This window comes from Nannobrachium achirus (assembly GCF_963921795.1).
Source record: "Nannobrachium achirus genome assembly, chromosome: 1".
Taxonomy (NCBI): domain Eukaryota; kingdom Metazoa; phylum Chordata; class Actinopteri; order Myctophiformes; family Myctophidae; genus Nannobrachium; species Nannobrachium achirus.
Genome location: NC_137810.1, coordinates 65,322,657 through 65,346,570, shown reverse-complemented (window position 1 = coordinate 65,346,570; position 23,914 = coordinate 65,322,657). Strand labels below are relative to the sequence as shown.

At 40.6% G+C, this 23,914-nt stretch overlaps 1 protein-coding gene across 1 annotated transcript in view; it reads left to right on the top strand.

Moving 5' to 3' along the window:
- The first annotated feature begins 8,480 nt into the window (after positions 1 to 8,480).
- The window catches only part of LOC308284920 (transcription elongation factor SPT5-like), a 33,502-nt gene continuing 18,068 nt past the window's right edge, over positions 8,481 to 23,914 (top strand). The window contains exons 1-8 of the mRNA XM_080725645.1: positions 8,481 to 8,569; positions 13,797 to 13,880; positions 15,622 to 15,651; positions 15,819 to 16,091; positions 16,682 to 16,942; positions 17,611 to 17,736; positions 21,814 to 21,894; positions 22,055 to 22,093. Coding sequence (XP_080581771.1) covers positions 13,850 to 13,880; positions 15,622 to 15,651; positions 15,819 to 16,091; positions 16,682 to 16,942; positions 17,611 to 17,736; positions 21,814 to 21,894; positions 22,055 to 22,093 — 841 coding nt within the window. The 5' untranslated portion in view covers positions 8,481 to 8,569; positions 13,797 to 13,849. The remainder of the gene's footprint in view (positions 8,570 to 13,796; positions 13,881 to 15,621; positions 15,652 to 15,818; positions 16,092 to 16,681; positions 16,943 to 17,610; positions 17,737 to 21,813; positions 21,895 to 22,054; positions 22,094 to 23,914) is intronic.

Here is a 23,914-nt window from a genome sequence, read left to right as displayed (position 1 = left end):
TCCGGTGTGGTCTCATTCATTGTGTGGAGTATTTTATTATGATTGGGGAAAACTGTTTATCCATATGGAATATGATCCAAAATTCCATCAAATGGCCCATTCGATTGCCGGATTAGCTCCGAGGAGATATTGGGGACTCAACATTGTTGGACTCATTTTGTCTTCTCCGCTGCTAGAACCAGTTACGGATTTCTACTGATTTGACGTTTATGGATTCGATACAGCTGGACAGTTTGTTTTGGAATCCCACTTCGTTCATCTCTGCTAGTAACAACCAGCCGAGGATATTATCAGACGTTTCCCCTGACTCCCACGGAGTAACACTGAAAGGACTCCCTCCACGTTTTTTCCTCCTGAGCGCGGCACAGGAAGGCAGAAAACACCTGCCGAAATCTAAACAACCTTTTTACAAACGGAACAACACCTTTGAGTTTGAAGCGTCTCTTCAAAGCTTGGAGAATGAACTGATAACAGCTTTAATGGCTAAGATAGACAATGAGGAAATGAAACAGGTTGTTTCTAGGTGCCCCACAATTGCACCATTTTTGCCCATATGGAGAAAGGAATTCGGATATGATGACTCTCTCCCACATGTTTTTTTTCTCCTGCGCGCGGAGAAATTACCATGGGACTTGAGAAGTGTGTATAAAGCACACAGTGTAAGTTTTGATTTTATTCATGCCTTTTTGGACTGAAAATCACAGATGGGTCAAGTACTTAAAGATTTGTACCGGCTAAGTTAGAGAATTGCTACCTCTAGCCCAAGCTGCATTTTTATTGTTTAATGTTTTGTAGTCTATTGTTTTATCGCTTTTCGTTGCACGTTTGAGTAACAGAATAGGGACTGCGGTTTCCTGTTCTGAGGACATAGCAGACTGTTGGTCACAGATTCATGCTTGTCCATATTATTAGTTGGTGTTATTTAGCACGAGACTCCAGTTTAGTGTTGCCAGGACGAAAGTTATTTCTGTCCTGAAGGAAATCTTTACACGATTTTGTTTAGTGTACCCAGAACAAAAGCAATTGTTCTGAAGGGAGAATCTCTTGGCCAGTGCATAACCCAGCCACTTAACCACATAACAAATCGCGTGGTTATTTTATCAATAATAGCTGTTTCCAGCTACTTAATCACATAAGAAATAGCGTGGTTATTTTAATTGGTAGATTTCCTTTATGTTCCAGAACAGAACGTTCTGACGGAAATCTTCATGCTTTACGCTTACACGTCTTCGTTTTCGTCTCAGTCTTATCTTATTTTATTTATTTTTATTTCCGTCTCAGGCGACTCTGAGATGTTGAATACAGGAGCTTTTTATCTCAGCGCTCCCAAGAACATTTTTAAGAAACATGACCATTCAAGCTAAAAAAGCCCCCTGCTCCGAGAAGCAGTGTTTTTATCGTGTAAATCCTGGACACACACGGATGAGATGTTACAATCTAAACCCAGAACTTTTTTTTTAACCCGGACCTCACATCACTCTGGAAGATCATCGGGAACTCCCATTTACCAGCAATACCTAAAACCTTTCCTGGAACATTTCAATGGATATGGGCGAAGCTGCGGAGACATTATTGCCACTGGATGTGTTGCTGGATACCACGCAAACCTCATTAGGAAGGAACCGAGAACGCAAACAGTGTTTTCAGATGCTGACGGGCTTGACAAGGCCCCCCCCCCAGCCGAACCTGGCTGGCACTGCCTTCCACTCACAACGCGATGGGACGCGTTGTGAGCTTGTCGATCTGCTACGTGACTTTCATGGATTACAATGTCCCGAAAAGAACAAACACTCTTGACCCTTGGGACGAGATAATGGTACTATATATTTTGTTTACTTTTGACTAAGAACGACTTCTGAAAAGAAAAAAAAAGAAAAATCAATTCTGACTGACAAACCTGTGTGTTAAATGTTTTTGATAATCTATGTCTGTCTAATCCTCTCTAATCCCATTTTCCTCCCGTGGTTACATTTTGGCCTGTCTATTATGAAAGCAGGAAAATCAAACCAAGTATAAAGTGAGCGGTGCTACTTCTGTGTACAATAAGGTACAATATGTGCTTGGCTTATGCTGCTTGCTTGCTCAATGCCTGCTGCTTGCGTGAGCTGCTTACGCTGCTTATAGGCTGGCACGGCCTATGTGTTATTTTATTGTTTTATTTTGAAAAAAACTATGAGGGGATTGCTGGAATTGTTTTTTATTTCATTTTTCTTATTTTTACCTTGAGAGGCCACGAGCCGTTTCAGTTTCTGTGTGACCTTGCTCTCTCTTTCTCTCTCAAAAATGGGTTTCATTCGCTCTTGTTCTGTATAATCTACTGTTTACATTCTAATACAGGGCTTGATAACAATGTGCTGGGGTTATATTTGAATCTGTCTTATTTGAATCTGTCTTGGGTTTTTCTCCCTCTGTTGGTGTTCTAACTCACTTGCCTGGTTTGCAAAACTAGGAATTATTTACACATATGACTGTCTCTCTCTCTCTCTCTAAAAAGGGATCTCATTCACTCTTGTTATGACTACACTCGTACTGATAACAACCAACGCTTGGGTTTATTTGAATGTTGCTATGTGAGGCCTAGCCCTGTCTTAATAATTTTTTTTCCCATCAATGACAGGTGGGCTTTATTTTATTTTAGGGGACAGGACGGACTAATGACATGGCAGAACAGGTATAGTGGAACTAACTCCACTAACTCGCTACCAACTTAACTGACTGATTATCAGTGACTGACTGACTGACTGACTGTTTTATTTCAATTTTATTTTAACCAGTTTTCTCCTGTCCTCCTGTTTTGTCGTGAAAAACACTATTTCCTGTGTAACAACTGAACCTTGTTCTTTCAAACCACACCTTATGGACATGAACCAAAAACATTTACTTTTACCATTCTTAACACATAAACTGCAGTATGGGTTAAGGATGGAAGAGGCCTAGCCCTGCTTTACTCAACCTTTAATTTCTCATGTTGGTTTATTTTTGGTAATACTTTATCCTCTTTACTTGAGTAAAAGCAGGCTGAGACGGTTCCAAAAACAATTTAGATGGCTGGGCTCCATTCAAACCCGTTCAGTCAAATTCCACAATTATTACAACCCTACTGGGCTTATACAGGATTACACATTATGGGGGAAAAAAAATGACATTATGATTATGTTATGTATTTTTATTATTATTATTTTACTTCTTTAAAGTCTCTCTCTCTGGGACACTTTCAGTAGAGAGCCTTTCAGCAGGCCTCGCTAACTATTGTTTTGGGAAAACCTTATCTTGTTATGATACACTTCCCCCCTCACAGGCCTGGAAGCTCACTAACTCTGACAGTGAGCAGAATCACTGTCCATCCACAAGGTTTACTGTACCTCTGGACCATCTGTTTCTCATTTAACCATATTGCCTCCAAACATCAACAAAACAATTTTTGTCACACCCAATATTTTTGGCTGTGGCAAACGGGAGGGAATGTGTTTGGAGAATTAATATTTAGAATTAATATTTTTTCATTTAATTTTATTTCTTTCATATTTTCATTTTCTGAATTCATATTTCATTTTCTGATTTCATATTTTCATATTTCATTTTGTTTTCATTTCATCCCATTTAAATATATTTCACCTTATTGAAGTTGATTCCAATCCTCAACAGGGTTAATCTGTTTCCCCTAACAGAACAAACTGACACAACTTGTGTCCTCTTTTGGTGATGTATCTAAACATTTCAATTTAATTTCTATATATAAATACCTTATTGCCTTACATTATGGATTGATTTGTCCCTGTCTTTTCCCTTGTCTTACAGATAAAGATATTTTGAGATGATAATTGAGAATGAGTTGACAGACACATACTTCACTGCATGTCTGTCCAAAGTGGAAATGTCAAAAAGGATGATTGAAAAATCCATATGTATTTCGTGAGTATGAAACTGCATCACACACGTTTTCCCGCTGTAAAGTTTTCTTTAAGACCTTGACTCGGACAAAAGCCAGTAAGGAGGAATAGACAGTTGGCTTTAAGGCGGCTCCGGTTTGACACCTCACTATAAATGTCCCCAACCTGCAGGGACAATTAAGACCACTGATTACCTAAAGGTAACCTCGGAGGTGTACGAATTATGACCGCCAAACGGCTGATTTTCGGATGCTGTCTAAATACATTTTGAATGCTTTTGTCTTTAACCTAAATTATGGTAAAGAGTCAAGTTCGTCTTGTTTTGACTAAAATCGGCCCCAAATTGTAATAACCACCCGGGAGCGTGATGCTGATGTGTTTTTATCTTGCTTGACATGGATAATTTCCAATCAATCTTCGACACATTGAACCTTTGTAAAATACATATATATAATAATTAATAATTAAGACAATAAAAATCTTTTACCTCTACTTAAAAAACAAAAACAAAGTTCAATTATGATATTCTGATTTAAATACCTTTGGAAATATACAGTTCTTTTGACTCTACTCTTCAAAAACTATCGAAATGTTTTTGACTTAAATTGTTCAATTATTATGTTCTGTTTCTAATACCTTAAAAAAAAAGTTTAACCCATGTTTTCTTCCCTTGTTGTTTATGCTGCCTTGACATTTAACACTTCAAATGCTATCTCAGGAGGGAATTGATAGTACAATATGTTATTGTTGTTTAACATGGTATATATATCATTCTCAGTGTTAAAAGTCAATGCCATGATGTTTTGATCTGATAACTAATGCACGAGACGAGAATCTGCCCCACTCCAGGGACAGAAAGATTGACCGGCGAAATGTCAAAGTGTCCCGGACACTGGATAATGAGAAACCAAAACATTCTACATCCTTGCTTCTGAGTTCACGAGACTCAGTCACAACACCATCTCATGATCCATTGTTATGTTTAATTGTCCAATCATAATGTGACTAATGTATTTTATGCTGTACACATTCAACTATATATGTGGAATCATTATGCTTTGTACTCAGAGAGCTTACGATGGGTGATTTTGCTATACTGTACTTGTACAGTACTTTGAACTCTGACTAAACTTCAACACAAAAACGCATATTCTCCGGTGTGGTCTCATTCATTGTGTGGAGTATTTTATTATGATTGGGGAAAACTGTTTATCCATATGGAATATGATCCAAAATTCCATCAGGGTCCTCCCAGTGTTTAGATAACTGGAGACATGTTACACTCATGAACATAGATTATAAAATACTTGCAAAAATTGTGGTGAATAGATTAAATAATGATTTGGAAAAACTTATTGAAAAAGAACAAACATGTGCTATTAAGGGCAGGCTCATGTGGGACAATTTGGGGATCATGAGAGATATTACTAGTGGAGATATAAAAGAGGAATTCTTTATTGTAAATTTAGACCAAAAAAAAGCATTTGATTATATCTCTAGAGAGTATTTGTGGGAGGTCTTAAAAGCATACGGTTTTAAAAACGAATTCATTAAGTTGATTAAATTGCTGTACTCTGAGTCCACAGTTCAGGTAAACGTAAATGGGGTCCTAACAGAGCCTTTTGAAATTAAGAGGGGAGTAAAACAGGGTTGTCCTGCGTCGGCAGCCCTCTATATTTTAGCGATTAACCCTTTATTAAAACGAATTAAAAATGATAAAAGACTCTCCGGTATATAAAAAAAGGAGTAAAGGAGGAGGCAGGATAAAGGATTAAAAAAACAAAAGAAAATATTCCATTTGGGTTTAATCCAACAACCACAATAAATCTGCCCAGGCTTCATTACCCCTTGCCTCATCCACCAAGAAATCCATTTTAATTATTGCCTTCAATTCATTTGGTGATCATCCTTGTACCTTATCCACATTTTAAAGATGGACGGTTTAGCTATTGTTAAAATCAAATTGATACAATATCTGTCTCTAGGTGTTGTACTACTGAGACCCAAAATAATGTTTGACAATTCTACTCCTCTCCCGCTTAGTGGAGAGTGTGGTGTGATAGAGGAGGTCTCCCCAAACGCGTGCGCGTGTTCAAAGTGCCGACGCAGCGAGCCGTCTGCTCTCCAGCGCCAACTAGAGTTTGAAAATGTCTGAAAATGTCACTTTTTGAGCGGGTGGCTGCACTGGAAAGCCAACAGAAATAGATTTTATGCCTCTCCTGCTTAGCGGAGAGTTTGGTGTGATAGAGGAGGTCTCCCCGAACGCGTGCGTGTGTTCAAAGTGCCAACGCAGCGAGCCGCCTGCTCTACAGCGCCACCTAGAGTTTGAAAATGTCTGAAAATGTCACTTTTTTTGAGTGAGTGGCTGCACTGGAAAGCCAACAGAAATTGATTTTAGACCTCTCCTGCTTAGCGGAGAGTGTGGTGTGATAGAGGAGGTCTCCCCGAACGCGTGCGTGTGTTCAAAGTGCCGACGCAAAGAGCCGTCTGCTCTCCAGCGCCAACTAGAGTCTGAAAATGTCTGAAAATGTCACTTTTGAAGCGAGTGGCTGCACTGAAAAGCCAACAGAAATTGATTTTACGTCTCTCCGGCTTAGCGGAGAGTGTGTTGTGATAGAGGAGGTCTCCCCGAACGCGTGCGTGTGTTCAAAGTGCCGACGCAAAGAGCCGCCTCCCGTCCAGCGCCCACTAGAGTCTGAAAATGGGACTTTTTGTATATCTGGCCGCACTGAACGGCCAGCAAATATTTTTTTTACACCTCTCTGGCTTAGTGGAGATTGTGGTGTGGAAGAGGAGGTCTCCTTGAACGCGTGCATGTGTTCAAACTGCTGACGCAAAGAACCGTCTACTGTCCAGAGTCCAATTTGTAAAGGCTATGCACTCCATTGAACAGCATTTATCCATTTATATATTTTTTTATGTTATTAAAACATTTTATTTTACCCAAAAACATAATTATCATTGTGTATGTTCGTTTAAATGCTTATTCTATGTTTTGAATGTGCATATCATGGGAAAATTAATCGTTTTTCAAAAAAAAAAATCAATTGGCTGAGGGGTACTCTTATTCTGAAGATATCGCCTTATATTCGCCAGCTTATATTCGCCAGTTTCTAAACCCCTGGACACTTTCCAAAAAAAAAAAAGAAACAACAAAAGAAAACAACAACACTGGTGTCCCATATCAAATGGATCCTGGATTAATTTGCGACTTGTAGTCCTGTTGGCTCGGCAGATGTTGTTTCAGGAAGTGGGGGGCGGAGCTCCCTTTGTCATTCATGCTGCACAATGTTCTTTCAATAAAATATCTTTACATATCCATCCAATTGTTTGTGGAATCTTACTTGTATGAAACAGTAAATACATGCACTCCTAAAACACAGTTAGAATGATAAAAATAAAAATAAGAATTATAATAATAATGTGGGATTTGAACCGCCTCAGTGGTGAACTAAATGGATCATTGTTACAATGCTCTACCTGTCACGCTAGCAACCACTGAATCCTTCATCTGGAAAGATGTATTTGAATGTGGTGTGAACGTTAGAAACAAGTTAACATGACACACACCATGATTTTCTAGATCAACAGGTGTCAGTGTTGTCCTGTTGTTTGAACAGATCTAAGCGCTCTGTTCAACTGATCATTTAATAGCTGTAGAAACAAGTCAATGATGTTGGTATAATCACACCAGGCAACGCAAACTCTGTGTGAAGTCTGACAAATACATAATAGCCTATCAATCTTTTCATTACACATATTGAGCAAATTGGACTTGTTCATTTCTCATAAAACAGCACCATCTGCTGTTGGTTTTATGTTTAGCAATTTACACCAATTCAAATGGTGGTGATGGATCCACTGTGTATTACTGAAGTAGTCTATATACAAATATCTTACATAATATTATTATTTATGCATATATGTATCAAATAAATATTGAGTCCATTAACCTGGACTCTAGACACCTCTGCGCATTAATGCTATTTTCTAACCAGCCAATTAGGCCTACTTATGACACATAATGTATGTGTAGCCTTTGTAATGAAAAGATCGATAGGCTATTATGTATTTGTCAGACTTCACACAAGAGTTTGCGTTGCCTGGTGTGATTATACCAACATCATTGCCTTGTTTCTACAGCTATTAAATGATCAGTTAGGACAACACTGACACCTGTTGATCTAGAAAATCATGGTGTGTGTCATGTTAACTTGTTTCCAACGTTCACACCACATTCAAATACATCTTTCCAGGTGAGGGAATCAGCGGTTGCTAGCGTGACAGTTAAAGCATTGTAACATTGATCCATTTAGTTCACCACTGAGGCGGTTCAAATCCCACATTATTATTATAATTCTTATTTTTATTTTTATCATTCTAACTGTGTTTTAGGGGTGCATGTATTTACTGTTTCATACAAGTAAGATTCCACAAACAATTGGATGGATATGTAAAGATATTTTATTGAAAGAACATTGTGCAGCATGAATGACAAAGGGAGCTCCGCCCCCCACTTCCTGAAACAACATCTGCCGAGCCAACAGGACTACAAGTCGCAAGACACCGGAAAAGACACTGCAGCGAGCCATAGCAGCGAGCACATCGAGCGCTGACCCGCGGAGCTAAGGCGCCGTACAGACAGTCTCTTCAGGCGGTCCCGGAGGAGCGATTGTCGGGTGAGTAGGTCTTTCACCAGGCTCGTGATGGAGCGGAGGGCTCATTCCCGATGGCACCCATTTCCTCCGTCCTTGGAGGCATGTTTGTGTGTAGGAGACTAGGAGATAATACAGATGCTACATGCTAGAAGAAATAGCTAAAAAAAAACAAAAAACAAACAAACAAACAAACAAACAAACAAACACACACACACACACACACACACACACACACACACACACACACACACACACACACACACACAACACACAACACACAACACACACACACACACACACAAGTGACACAGATCTGATCTGTGCGTTCAGACAGCGTTAGCCCAAAGCTGCCTGCCATGCCTGGCCCCTGCGGCGACATGCATGCTTTGGTTACCGTGGTAACGACGTAGGCGTCACTACGTCGACGCTGGTTGATTACGTTCTGATTACGTTCAGGAAATGCGACATAATAGACCATAGTAAACACACGTTAATATTGTTTTTCTCTCTTCTTTTCTTTACTCTTGTGTTTCGCTCTTCTCTCTCGTTTTCACTGTTTAGCTCGCGTGTTTTCTCTCTTCTCTTTTGTTTTTCTCATGTGCTCAGTGCGCTGTAATCAAATAGTAAATACTCGCGCTCTGTAGTCCATGGGCCAGACGAGTTGTCGGTATCAAAAAGGTGGCAAAGGTTACCATGCATTTTTGAAAAGCTCTATATCTGTAGATTATATTTTGGTATGATAACCCTTTCTTAGACACAGCTAAATTGGTGTTATCAGCCGCTAGAGTTGGTGTCCCATTAACTTTACATTACAGGAAAAAAAAGCTAAAAATGTATCTGCTTTAAGTAGCATATGAGGGGTCAAACTATGGGGTTTTCATGATGCTGAATCCATTGCAAGCATCTGTTTTGCACAAAAAACATTCCTTGGGCTAAAAACTGTCCCACAAGACTATGGTTTAGTGATGAAAAGTGATGAGTCATCACTTTTCACACTTTTGTGGGGGCTGTTTTAGCCCCAGGAATGTTTTTCGTGCAAAACGGATGCTTGCAATGGATTCAGCATCATGAAAACCCCCTAGTTTGACCCCTCATATTAGCTTTTTTTTCCTGTAATGTAAAGTTAATGGGACACCAACTCCAGCCGCTGATAACACAAATTTAGCTGTGTCTAAGAAAGGGTTATCATACCAAAATATAATCTACAGATATAGAGCTTTTCAAAAATGCATGGTAACCTTTGCCACCTTTTTGATACCGACAACTCGTATGGCCCATGGACTAATGATGTAATTTACAGCCGCGCTCGGGTCGCGCTGCTCGCGCAGCAAGTGACGCTTGGCCAGTTTGATGTGACTTGCATGTGACCTGCATATAGGGGCTTTTAAGCCGTGACATCATTTTGTAGGCAGAGGAGAATCTGCCCCCAGAGCATTTTCTGTCCCTCGCTATTTTCAACAGATCCGAGACAAAAATAACGACTAAAGTATAATTCTAACACTTTCCTTTCAACAACAAAGAGAAGAAAAATGTGTAAATAGTAAAAATAGTAAAAAGATTCACGTAAACTGGGGGCAGAAATGCTCCTCTGCCTACAAAATGATGTCATACTTAAAGTTGTACCATGTAACTTTTTTTATAAAACAAATCTTAAAATTGTCCTAACTGTTAAATCGCTAAAGTTTTAGAACACCCACTCCGTTATTTTCAGCTTCTGAAGCCTTCTCTTTATATGTTTTCTATGATCCTGGCCGTGGACCGGATTTCGCGCCAAAATGACGTAATCTGCATCATCTCTGTATACGTTGTGTATACGTTGCCCAATCACATCGCCGATCATGCACACATGGTACACTACCGGCCAATCACAGCGCATCTTGAAGTGGGGTCGCCATATTTGTAGTCGCCCGTGTGTCTCTTTACTCAAAAGGTAATCTCGCCTACCAGGCAGGGTGAAGTAGTCCGTTTCTCCGGAATGCCTGAACGCACAGGAACCAGGGACCCCTCTAAAGATAGCTCTCGGCGTTGTGGAGGCAGACGCGGGGGTGTGAAGGTACGAAAAACGGGCGAAAGACGCGAACGCGACCGCGGTTTGCTATAGGGCTACTGACCACTAGTTGAGCATCTTACACAGTATAGCTTTAACAGCCCCATAGAGCATCGCAGCGGAAGTGGATTCCTGGGGTCACTTAATATTCCCCATTCATTTTCGCCATAGACTTTTACAAAAATATTTATAACAATTATGTTAAGCCTCGAACCAAGCCATCCAGGATGGAGGTGAATCATGACCATATAACCTTTTTTTCTATGAAAAGAACATTTTGAAAATCGCTAAACAAAGGGTAGTTATTAAATGTAGTATATAAAATAATGTAATATTAAAATATGTTTTCACATAGGATCAAAGGTTATATGATCATGATTCACCTCCATCCTTAATGGCTTGGTTCGAGGCTTAACATAATTGTTATAAATATATTTGTAAAAGTCTATGGCGAAAATGAATGGGGAATATTAAGTGACCCCAGGAATCCACTTACGCTGCGATGCTCTATGGGGTGGATGTGGTTGCTGCTTTCAGACTGAGTGAGATGTCCTCAGATCCGATATGGATTGGATTTGAAACCTCAAAATCGGATTTCATGTGACCTGAATGTGACATGTTTGGATTTAGACTGTTTTAAAAAAATCGGATTCCACTTTTGAAGTGACTCAGATCTGATTCAGGCTAGATTTCAGTGGCAGTGTAAAGCCGGCCTAAGTCGCGAAGGCCTGTGTAATCTTTTTTTCTTCTTCTGTGTAATCAAGTTCAGGGAGAGGGAACCCCTGTGACGTACAGGGGAATTCCCATGCTTCGTCATCCGCGTCGGCTCAGCTCGGCCAGAGCCCGAATGTGTGCTCACTGCCAAGCATATTGATATTGTTGTTGACTTGTTGTTGATAGCAGAAAAGGGACCTCACCTCCGTGTAGTTGGCACCCCAAATGTTGAAAACATATATACAAATTGTGTCATTATTTAGTGCTGAATTGTGCCGTAAATAAATAATTTGTGCTGGTATCATTTTTGAGATATTTCAAGTTTTGCTGAGCCTTACACCGCCAATTATTTGGCTCCAAATCGGGAAAAAAGGGTATCATTCTTTCGTGCTGGATGTGCTCTAATTTGTGCCGTTGAAATCATCAATTGTGTTTTTATATATATTTATAGAACAGTGGTGTTATGTAGAATATCTCAAAAATGATACCAGCACAAATTATAACATTTACGGCACAATTCAGCACAAATTCAGCACTAAATAATTACACCATTTTTATATATGTTTTCAACATATGGGGTGCCAACTTCACAGAGGTAAGGGACCTCCTATGTTCCCCAGGTTCTATGTTCCTGTCTTCCCCCACAAAAAAGGTTCTATGTTCCCCGCATACCCCCAAAAAAGGTCATATGTTCGCCAGGTTCTGTGTTACCCACTTACCCCCACATAAAAGATTTTATGTTCCCCGCTCAACTAAAAAAAGGCTCATCCAAAAATACAGGTAACATTAATTTCTAATGATTAATAACAACTCTAAACACTCAGAACGGAACATAATGGGGAGAATTACGAATACTAGTGAGACAGGGGGCACCAGGACACGAGGGACGTGGGCATGTGGACGATTGAGCACCTGGATGAGTAGGCACTACTTAGGGGGGAGACATCTGGACATGTGGGTACCTGGACAACTGTACGAGTGGGCACCTAAATTAGGATTGCCCACATGTTCTTAGTGCCCAGATGTCCCTCCATTTCCTGTATTTGAGTCAGAAACATATACCGGTACCTCCTTTTTGGGGGGGTAGCAGTGTTGTGTTCTGATCTAGACCTTTTTTTTTGGGGATACTAAAATCTATGATCCACGGCTATTTGTGTGTATCAGATAAGCTACTTTGAAAGGTTCACAAACAATTAAAAAAAAAAAAAAAAAAAAAAAAAAAAAAAGTCTTCTCAGCATACGGCGTATACCCGCGTGACAGGTAGAACACAGCACTGGGGGGCGGGGAACATGGATCCTTTTTTTGGTTGAGCGAGGAGCATATAACCTTTTTTGGGGTAGGGTGGGTGGGCCGGGGAACATAGAACCTGGGGAACATAGAACCTTTTTTTGGGGGAAGTGGGGATCATAAAACCTGGGGGACATAGGGAGGACCCCGCAGAAAAAGGGGTTGAATCGATTGGAGTCTCTGTGTGTTCACGGCTCCTGGATTTGGGTGGATATTTCCGGCCACTATTAAACTCAAACAAATGATTTTCCTTACTGTACTTCCATCAAGCTGGTTTGTGCTTTTCCTCCTTGAATAATTCGAGTTCCGCTCGTCCAGAGCTCTGAATAACACCGACGCCTTTCGGTAAAGTTCAATTGTTTTCTGAAATCCTCTGTAACTGCACATCTTGGGATTTGGGACTCAATGAAAATGAATCCCTGTAGAATTGCAGCATATAGAACAGCACAAAATAGTTGCTTGCTCTTAGGAGGTTTATCAGACGAAGGCGTTGAAAGCTAGTGGGGCGGCTGTGGCTCAGGAAGTAGAGCGGGGTGGCCAATGGTCCGTGGGTCGGCGGTTCACATCCCGGCTACTCCTGTCTACATGTCGAAGTGTCCTTGGGCAAGACACTGAACCCTGCGTTGCCTCCAATGGTGTTAGCTGGTCAGTTGCCACCATTGGTGTGTGAATGTGGGAAGTGAGGACGCTGGCGTTGACTGTTCGCCGCTTCACCTCCCAATGTATGAATGAATGAACCATTGTAAGCGCTTTGAGTTCGCAACTTGCTTAGAAAAGCGCTATAAAAATGCAATTCATTATTATTATTATTATAGATAGCATTTTTTTGGTTTTATATAAAGCTTTTTACTGATTGGGTGCTCGGTCTACCTACTGTACGTTATTTTGTCTCTTGATATTTCTATGCATTTGGGTGCCATGGCATTGGTCCAAAGGTTCATTAGTCAGAATTTGTTAAGAATACTATGCCCTACTCTAACCCTAACCTCAGTAACTAAATTCGGACTAATGGAACCATTGGACTAATGAACCTTTGGACTTATGGGCAATCCCCTGCATTTGATGTATTGATGTTGATGTATTGATGACGTATTAACTTGCTTATTGTATTGATGTATTGCTTATTGTAAGATGCTCAGGATTACGAGCGTCTGCTAAATGCCTAAAATTGTAAATTGTTGTTTTCTCGTGTCGAGCAGGGAGCTCAGGAAGGTGCGACTATCCTCTCCGACTGCCATCTCATTGACGCAGAATGAAGCTAACATTACTACTCTACCTTCTAGGTAACCTATCGTGCATCATATGGTAACCAGTAGAGTCGCCATAAAGAAACTTACAGAGATTTGTATCAGTGAACTGTGCTGTCATGAAACTATACCTTTTACTACCCAAAAAAACTCTAATACATACCTTAATCAATCAATCAAAAGGCATAAACCATCAGCCCAGGATAGTTTCTTTCCGGCGACTTTTCTGATATTCCATCATATTTACTATTCCTAGTAGAAGCCTATAACGAATAGATGATGATGATGATGATGATGATGATGATGATGATGATGGTGGTGGTGATGATGGTGGTGGTGGTGGGAGAGTTTAGAAACAACTCTGTATTAACACTCATGGAGCAAAACACGTCCAGGAACTTGATAAGGGGGCAGGGGGGTGGTGTGCCTGTGGGGTCTTATCATTAAAATGGTGTCAGATTTGGAATCCTCATGGTTGACTTGTATGGAAAAGTGTCTTCATACATGATTCTAGCGTATCTGGATCAAAAGTTCATTTTTAGAGATGGCGCCGGGCATCATTTTGAATTTGGCCTTCTAGCAAAAAATGTCAGGATTTTTTGCGAGGGACCTGGGGGCTAAATCTTTTATAAAGGGTCCATAGAGGTCAAATCAATCATCAAAACATCCTTGCCAGAGGATGGTCACAGAACCTCAGTTTGTGACTACTAATCTTACCATTTTCTTAGTGCACAAATTGGTTTCTAAATTAAGATCAGGTCTGTTCACTCGTTTGGATAAAATGGTGGAAGCTGTCCTGTTAATGGCTTTTTATGGGTTTTTATGGGTTACCACTACTACTCTAGCATTTAACCCTTTGCATGACCTCTGTTTTTCTGATTTATCAGAAGAATCTACTCATTTCACTTTGCGTTTATAGCATTCAAAACCGATAGAATGTGTAAGGGAACTCCTGTAATTATTGCAAGAAGAAATAACTCTGATTTGTGTCCTTTTTCCTCCATGTTGAGCGACTTGGCAACCCGGCCCGTAACTGCTCCTGGTGCTCCTCTGTTCCTCTTTGATGGTGGCAAACCAATGACAAGAGCCTGGTTCACTGCAAGGCTGCGTGAGCTCTGCTTAAGCTGTGGGCTGTCTTCTAGTGTCTACATGTCTCATTCCCTCCGCATTGGCGCAGCTACAACTGCAGCTCTGCTTGTTGCTTCTGCCTCTCTCAAAGCCCGGACCAATGGTCATTTGATGCCTATGTTAGATATATTCATTTTAATAAGAATTAAATTATCCTGAGCAAAAGCTTATGAGTGCTCTGTAAATTTGTAACTTTAATAAATGCTTGCTTGCCGCAAACTCAGCTTGCTGTAACTTTTGCAGATCTGGCGGTTTGCTGGGGAATTTTATTTTGGTGGTCTTTGGCTTGGCGTCGGACTCTGTTCTCAAGCTTTTTTGGGGGGTCCCTTGCAGTTTTGGGGGTCTTAATTCATTCCTTGTAATTCTATTTGGTATATAATTATTCTATTTGGTATATAATTTATCTTAAATGTTTATGCTTACAGGGAATAAATAGAGACAGAGTCCTGACGCCAAACTATGCTTCATATATCATGCTCAGTAAATGCTCAATAAATATATATATATTCTAAATTAATCTAAGAGTTGTCTGCCTGAACCCAGCATATTCAAATATCACCAACCCACTCCTGGCAACCCTCAAAGACCTAACACGTCCCTCTCTACTCTATCTCTCTAATGGTTGTTTCCATGGTGATTGTCTCAGCAGAAGTTCTCATCAGTAGTGCTGTTGTGAGAGGTAAGTCTGTTGTCTTCTACTGACCAGGAGTTCAAATGACCCTCTATTATTAATGGAGTCAGTGAAATCAAACTCAAAGAAATATAGTTGTTATTTTAACATACAGTAATGTAAATGATCTACCGGATATCTCAGAAAAATTACTTTATTCTCTCTCTGCTCCACAGCCTCTCTCAGACTCATTCCTGACAGATCTCAGTTCCTTAGACATGATTCTGTCTTTCTGAGCTGTGAGGACAGCCAGTCTGACTCTACTGTCTGGAGAGTGAAGAGGACCAACATCAAAAACATCACCTCAGAGTGTGGAGGAGATGGTGGTCGCTGGGGGGAGATGAACAACACAGGTTGTCTTGTCAGGTCCATGTTCTACTCAGACGGAGCAGTTTACTGGTGTGAGTCTTCAAAGGGAAAGAGTAACACTGTGAATATCACTGTGACTGGTACGTTCAGCAAATCAACAACATTGTTCTGTTTACTTGACTGTTGATGATGCAATTGTGAAAAGACTATTTCATATCAAAACTTCACCATGTTTGGAAAGTTTTGTTCTTCTGTTCTGATGTTATTTATCATTTTGATTTGGGCACTGTTGTGTGTGTGTGTGTGTGTGTGTGTGTGTGTGTGTGTGTGTGTGTGTGTGTGTGTGTGTGTGTGTGTGTGTGTGTGTGTGTGTGTGTGTGTGTGTGTGTGTGTGTGTGTATATATATATACACATATATATATATATATATATATATATATATATATATATATGTGTGTGTGATATATATGTGTGTGTGTTTGTGTGTGTATATATATATATATATATATATATATATATATATATATATATATATATATATATATATACCCTTTCTTGATGTACCTTGCTCTTTACTGTACTCTGTTGTTGTTTCTTTTATCTTTTTCATACTTCTCTGTAACTTTGTAAATAATCTTATACTGCTGTGCTGCCTCTGGGCAACTGATTTTCCCCCTTGGGATAATAAAGGTATCTATCTATCTTATGTATGTATGTATGTATGTTCAGATGGAGAAGTGATCCTGGGGATGCCGGTACCTCCTGTGAAGGAAGGAAGTGATGTCACTCTGCACTGCTGGTCCAAAACCAAGCGAACTGCTAAGCCATCCTCTGACCGTCCAGCTGATTTCTATAAAGATGGATCCCTCATCAGCAGTGAGTCTACAGGACAGATGACCTTCCACAGTGTTAACAAGTCTGATGCAGGACTCTACAAGTGTCTCATCTCTGACCTTGGAGAGTCACCAGAGAGCAGGATGGATGTGAGAGGTGAGATCACTGTGTCACAAACCCAGACTGTAGATGAAGTGTGATACAATGCTGAGGTTGTGCTGATTGGTCAGCTGCTGTAAAACCCCTAGGGCTGATACAACAGCTGACCAGTCAATGTAAGCTTGGCGGTTCTAGAGCAGTTGATCAATCAGTGTAACTAATGACAAGGTGAGGTAAACTCTCAAGTCCAGCGGGACTAAACCATTAAATGGTGTAGATTGGACTATTTTGGTTGGGGTTAGGGTTGTATCTATCTTATCTCAGGTAATATGTAGAGAATCTGTTTGTTTTCTTTGATTGTTTTCTTTGGTTGATCTCCCTCCTTCTTTTTCCCTTTCTTAATTATTTGTATGGAAATAACAATACAATAGGACTATGCCCACATTTCACCAATGTTTTACTTCTATGAAACCTGTGATGTGACAATGAAGTTCATTCTCATTCTGATCTATTGGTCTGGGGCTGTGTTTATCATGTAGTAGGACCATAATGCACATAACCTAATCACCTAATGCACATAAGACTCCATGTTGAAAGTGGTTAATACAGCAAACGTTGGAGAATATTTAGAGGAAATTGAATTATTGAATTATCACACATGTCTGTGCTTATATACTTACTTATACTTAATATGAGCTTAAGACCAATACATTCTCATTCTGCAGCAGAAATTGCGTTCTCCAAAGACAACGTCCCACCAGAGCCTGTGCCTGCGTATGTCTACGTTCTGACAGTTGCTGCAGTAGTCACCGCCGCCGCCGTGGGTCTGTTTGTCTGGATGAAGCGCAGAGGTATGTCATTATTTGCCATTTAGAGAAGCAGTAAAGGCTTCCCCACACCGCCCCGCCATCAAATTCAATAAGTGTCAATCAGCTGTGGCTGGAAATCTGTTGTAGTGTTGTTATAGATGGTGGTGAGGTGTCACACAATATCTCTCGTCTGACTGAACAAGCTCAGTCACTATCACCTGTCAATTACAACAGGGGGTGTGAGATAGGGCTCTCTGGTTCGCTGTTTTCCATTTGAGCATAGTTCTGTCAACATGTAGAAATGCTGCTACAAACTAGTGGTGGGAAGAAAACAGAGGGTAAGGAGTGCATCTGTTTGGCTGTAGAGTAAAAATCTCCCACACAAGGTGCTCTTTGGTAGCCAGGTGACAAAATTGATGCAAAAAAAGTTAGACCAAGGCACTCTTGAGGGACAGTTAAAAAGCTTTTATTTTAGGGCTAATGCATAGCAAGAAATATAAAAAAGCACCTACGCGTTGCGGCACAATGCCTTCTTCAGGGTGACTAAGCAAAACAGTTGAACAAACATGGCTTTTATAGAAAACAGGATATGACATCACAAGATCATACAGGTTGACTGGGAGGCTAAAACCATGCCAGGACAAAGTGTAGACTTATACAATATGAAAACCTACCCAAAACCACTTTAAAACACCAAAAAAGAAACGAGAAAAACAAAAAGAAGAAAGAATCAGTTTACAATGACTGAAAATCCCTTAACAGACCAAACAATTATAAAAAAGGTGAATAATCTATTTCCTCATTGAGGCCTTGGAAACTCCATAGCTTTAAGTTTAAAAATCCAAAAGGTTTCCCTTTGTAAGAGGTGTTTTAGTCTATCCCCACCCCTCCGGGGATTGGGGACCACCTCAATAGCCATCACCTTAAGGGCATTAGGGCTGACATGACCTGCCTGTCTGTAATGTTTTGCCATAGGGTACTTCTCATTCCCCGTCCTGATAGCATAGACATGTTCAGAAACCCTGTCCCTCAGTCTTCGTTTGGTTCGACCTACATCAAAACATCCACATTCACATTCCAACCTGTATACCACATAAGTTGTGTTACAATTGACAAACTATTAATATAATACATGCCTGGCCCATGAGTGGTGGGAAGAATCGTTCATTTCCGCGGTCCAAATCATCGTTCGTTCGTTCACAAGATAGATTTGGTCATGATCGTTCAATCGGCCGTTCACAACTTTCAAGAAGCAGGGGCGGGGATGTTGGAGCCATTCGTCACATTAGAGCACTTCATTCTCGTTCACATTCAGAGCCGTGACCCATCGAGTCGTCTTTCCTTCTCAGTCAGTCAGTTAATAAGCACAAGCAGTCAAGCACACATCCTCTCCTCTCTGTGCTCTGCCTGACTGTTTCGGTCAGATGAGTCTGACGAAGATGATGTATTGACATCGAAACGTCACTTTTCCCTGCAGTGCGCTGCACCCTAAAAGAATAAAAATCAGAGTAGGCTACTTTTTTCCACGACTGGTGCACACATATCAATCAAAAACATTCACACCGTCGCCGCTTCTATCATTATAAAACGGCCAAGTGTCAACAACGCTCAAAAGCGATTAACATATTAATCTCCCGTTCAGAGAATTAACTATCCCTTCTTTCGCAGCCACTCAGTCAGCCAGTCGCGGTCTAAATCAGACAGTCACTGTCCCTCAAACTAGTTCTCCCCCAGGGTAAAGAAAGAAAGCTATCATGATTCATGACCATAAGTCCATAACTCTATGATCCCGAGAGATCCTGATCCCTCCAATCCTTGTAATATAAGTCTATAGTAATTTGTTAGGTTTTTAATGTTTTTTATTTTTTTATTTTTTGTGGTGAATTAAAACAACTATAAAAAGGAAACAGTGCAAATCTGGGCTCAAACACAGTAACACACACACCCGGCCGCCCACCTCATGTTGCCTGCTTCTCTGAGGGAAGGCCCGCCCTCCAGCCCACTACAGTCCAATAAGGAAAGAAGAACGGTGGAAAGGAGGAACAGAATGGTCGGTCGGGTCTGTCTCGTCGCATTTGCAACTGAACGCAGTGAACGGATCTTTTCGGGATGGTGACCCGTTTGATTTCATTCACCATAAATATCCGTTCATTTGAACAGGTCATTCATGACCGACACATCACTACTACAAACTGTAGTCTGTGCACAACTGAACCGATTATCACTGGATAGAATGTATAATGTTATATGTGTAACCACAGCAGAAGTTGTGCGTGGCATGTTGTGTATCGATGCGAGCTCGCAGCTTTTGCTGATGCTCCACTGAAGAGTGATCTCAAATTGAGCCCACAAATGCCCTATCCAATTGCAGCGCAGCAGACATATTTATATTTTTTGCCAGTCACTTATGATTACTACATTATGCATCAATTCAAATTCCTTGAATGTGGGTTTTTGATCAGATTTTGATTAAAACAAGCACAAACAAAGTATATATATATATATATATATATATATATATATATATATATATATATATATATATATATACAATATATACACACACACACACACACACACACACACACACACACACACACACACACACACATACAGTATATGTAGGCTATATGTAATGGTTGAAGAAAGACCTTGTTTATTATAGTGAAATTCCTGCTAAAATATGCACTGTATATAGTCTGTATATAGTTGTCCTGCAAAGAGTGGTCGGGTAGTGCCCTCTACTGGTAGCTGACTATAAAGCGAAAATCAGTAGCAGATTCCAGCACACTGCTACTGGGAGGTCATTCTGCTGCTCTGCAAATGTTATTATAAAGTACAATAAAACTAACGTGGGAGTTATTTTAAGATACACAGCCATGCAAACAACAGTTAACATGCTATTCCAGTGCAATTTCGTTTTGGTATCTGTTGTAACTCATGTGAACCACGTTAGTTGCATTGTGTAATCTGCTTACTAAAAGCCAATGTTGTCGTCTTTTCCCAGTAGACGTCAGTGAACAGTGGGGGTGTTTACACATGTTGTGTGTGTGTCTCTGCACTCTTTGCAGGTTATTGTTGCACTACGTTTTTGTATGTATTGTATTGAGTCATAAAGGTGTACAATGTGTGTTTGTTTTGGTCGCCATTTTAGACGAATTATAGATAAGACGATAGTTTTTACTAGTGATTCGGCGATTTTGACACACAGAGACGCGTTTTCATGACTCAATCCGATACTTTTTTGAATTCGGAAGTGGATTAGTGCGGTTTCACATCGTTTTTGCAGCTGTGTAACCAAAGAAAACGACCAAATACGGGAGAATACAATGATAGATTGTTGATAGATTGTGACTTTTCAGAGTAATGAATATGCTGACAGACAGACAGAATAAAAAGAAACCTGTCCACTGTTACTGTCCTATTCGGCTTCTCCCGCCAGCAGCGTCAGTTCAGCAAAAGCTAAGGTACGGCAACATGACTCTTGTCTTGCACATGCGAAGGCACGCATGCAAGACACCAGTCATGTTGCCAATACTTAGCAACAGGTATGATGAATTTATTTTAATTAGTACATTTTATTATTTTCCCCTGTAATCAAGGTATGGTAGCTACCATACCCATATGTGCCTCTGTAGCCTACTCTGTTCGCTGCCTCGCATCCATTGGTGCGTTATGCTTCTGTGTTGCAGATAGACAGAACATTTTTTCCGACTTTATATCGCCCATCCCCGTAGATAATGTCCAGAAATATGCTCCATATAAATGACCTTCCAACCTTCATCTTCCAGGTGGCTTTTGTTGGCGTTTCACCTCGCTAAAAAACCTTTATGATTTAACTTCAGCCAACTGGCTGCTCCGCGGGACTCATTGAATATGCGAACAGACGATAATAATATGGATTTGGGAGCATAGCCTAATTACAATGCATGTCTCATTAAAAACAATATATATTTTATAGTTGAAGGGTAAATACACAGTATATGTAGGCTGGGAACATGACACGCAAAATTTGTAAACGCGTGTCATGTAAACGCGAAATGTTTTGGGTAATAAGTGTGTGTGTGTGTGTGTGTGTGTGTGTGTGTGTGTGTGTGTGTGTGTGCGTGTGCGTGACAGGCTGTAGGACAGACAGACAGAGTGTAGATGTGACGTATGCTGATGTGAGAGTGAAGAAGCCAGCTGACCACAAGAGGACAGGTAACTCAACTCAACTAAACACATTAATACTGTATTAATACACAATAATACTCTGATCACACACTTAATATGTTGTTTACTTGTTGTTTCCATCTCTTTGTTTTAACGTTATTTCACCAGAGTCAAATCTTTTAATACTTATTTTGTTTGTTTCTTCCAGACCAGACCCCTACTACTGTGAAGATAGACACAGACACAGGTCAGTCACAATGTACACAGCTGTATATGTTGATGTTGGTGTGTGTGTGTGTGTGTGTGTGTGTGTGTGTGTGTGTGTGTGTGTGTGTGTGTGTGTGTGTGTGTGTGTGTGTGTGTGTGTGTGTGTGTGTGTGTGTGTGTGTGTGTGTGTGTGTGTGTGTGTGTGTGTGTTTGATTGATTGATTGAAGACTTTATTAGAAGTTTACATAGGAAAAGGTACAGTTTCAGGTACAGTGTGTGTGTGTGTGTGTGTGTTTGATTGATTGATTGAAGACTTTATTAGAAGTTTGCATAGGAAAAGGTACAGTTTCAGGTACTGTGTGTGTGTGTGTGTGTGTGTGTGTGTGTGTGTGTGTGTGTGTGTGTGTGTGTGTGTGTGTGTGTGTGTGTGTGTGTGTGTGTGTGTGTGTGTGTGTGTGTGTGTGTGTGTGTGTGTGTGTGTGTGTGTGTCCAGCTAATCTCCAGCACCGTTGTGCTGATCAGTGCCAAACTGCAAGCACACTCCCTGGAAGCCAGAGCGGAACCAGTTGCCCATTTTCACATTGGCCTGTTATAAGGCCACCTGCAGGCCGATTTTTGCAAAATAGTTTATGCCTTCTATGCCAGCTGCTATATTACTCCTACAGATTTTGTTCAAACACAATGCAAATCAGTGTATATTAGGCCTATCTTACGCACACATTATCTCTGTAGTCATGTGAACAAGATGGATCTCATATTCTATCCTAAGATTGCCTTCTAAAATGTGTAGGAGTTGCTCGTTTTGAACGCATCCGTTTGCTATGAAACCTTGCACTAGGGATGGACATCGGAATCGGCCAATATCAAAAATCGGCATGTATGATATCAAACCGGCCGAATCAGGACATAAATACCTTTTATGCCAATTGTGTCTATGGCACTGCACAGCATGATGCTCTGGTCCTGTGACTAAAGTAAACATTAGCAAGTAGCAGCCAGTCTACTTAGTGGCAGCCTACAGAATACAGATGGTGCTGATTACCTTTGCAATGTAAGGATAACTTGCTGAATCGCCCTGACCTGGACGATTAACCACTCAAACCCCCAAGACTCAGTAAACTGGACCTGAGTTGGTTCTGCATTTTCAGACAGCCTTTTCCCCCTCTACACCAAATCTGTTTGCCAAAAAAAGCAGATCTACAGGCTCACTGCTGTAGATCGCCAGAACATCTTTTTCCTTTATTTATTCAGGGGAGCCCATTGAGAGCAAGCTCCCGCTTTCAAGGACGCCCTGATCACATATATAACACAATACAAGCACTGAAGAATAACACAACAACAAGCAATGGAGTCACGGTACAATGTTACAGATGCACAAATATACTGGACATGATATCCAAAGTGCTCCTGCGCTAAAAAAAAAACACTTTCTGAGGTCTCAACCCCTTACTGTGCCAGTGAAACCATTAACTCTTTTACTGCTAAACGAGCACTGGTTCTTTGTTTCACATGTCCGCCGCGCCATAATGAGCGTTCGTTCTTTTACCTGTCTGAGCACTGTAAGCAGATGAGGGGTGGCACGTGTGTGTGCAGTAGCAGGAGCTCCCATAACCTTAGTCTCAAATCTGGAGCGCACATAAACAACAATGGTGGCGAGATCACTTCTTTGGTCGGTTTTTTTTCAGCCTGGATCTACGTTCTCTATTTCTATGTCTGAAAACTTGTGCAAACCGAGGGGGAGGAGCAGCCTCTCGCTCCGTAATGTCTGCGCCCATAGTGTTGTGTTTTTTTTTTACAACCCTGTGAGCGATGCAGCCGTCTTTTAAACAAGACGCGATAGGAAATAACGGATGGCTATTT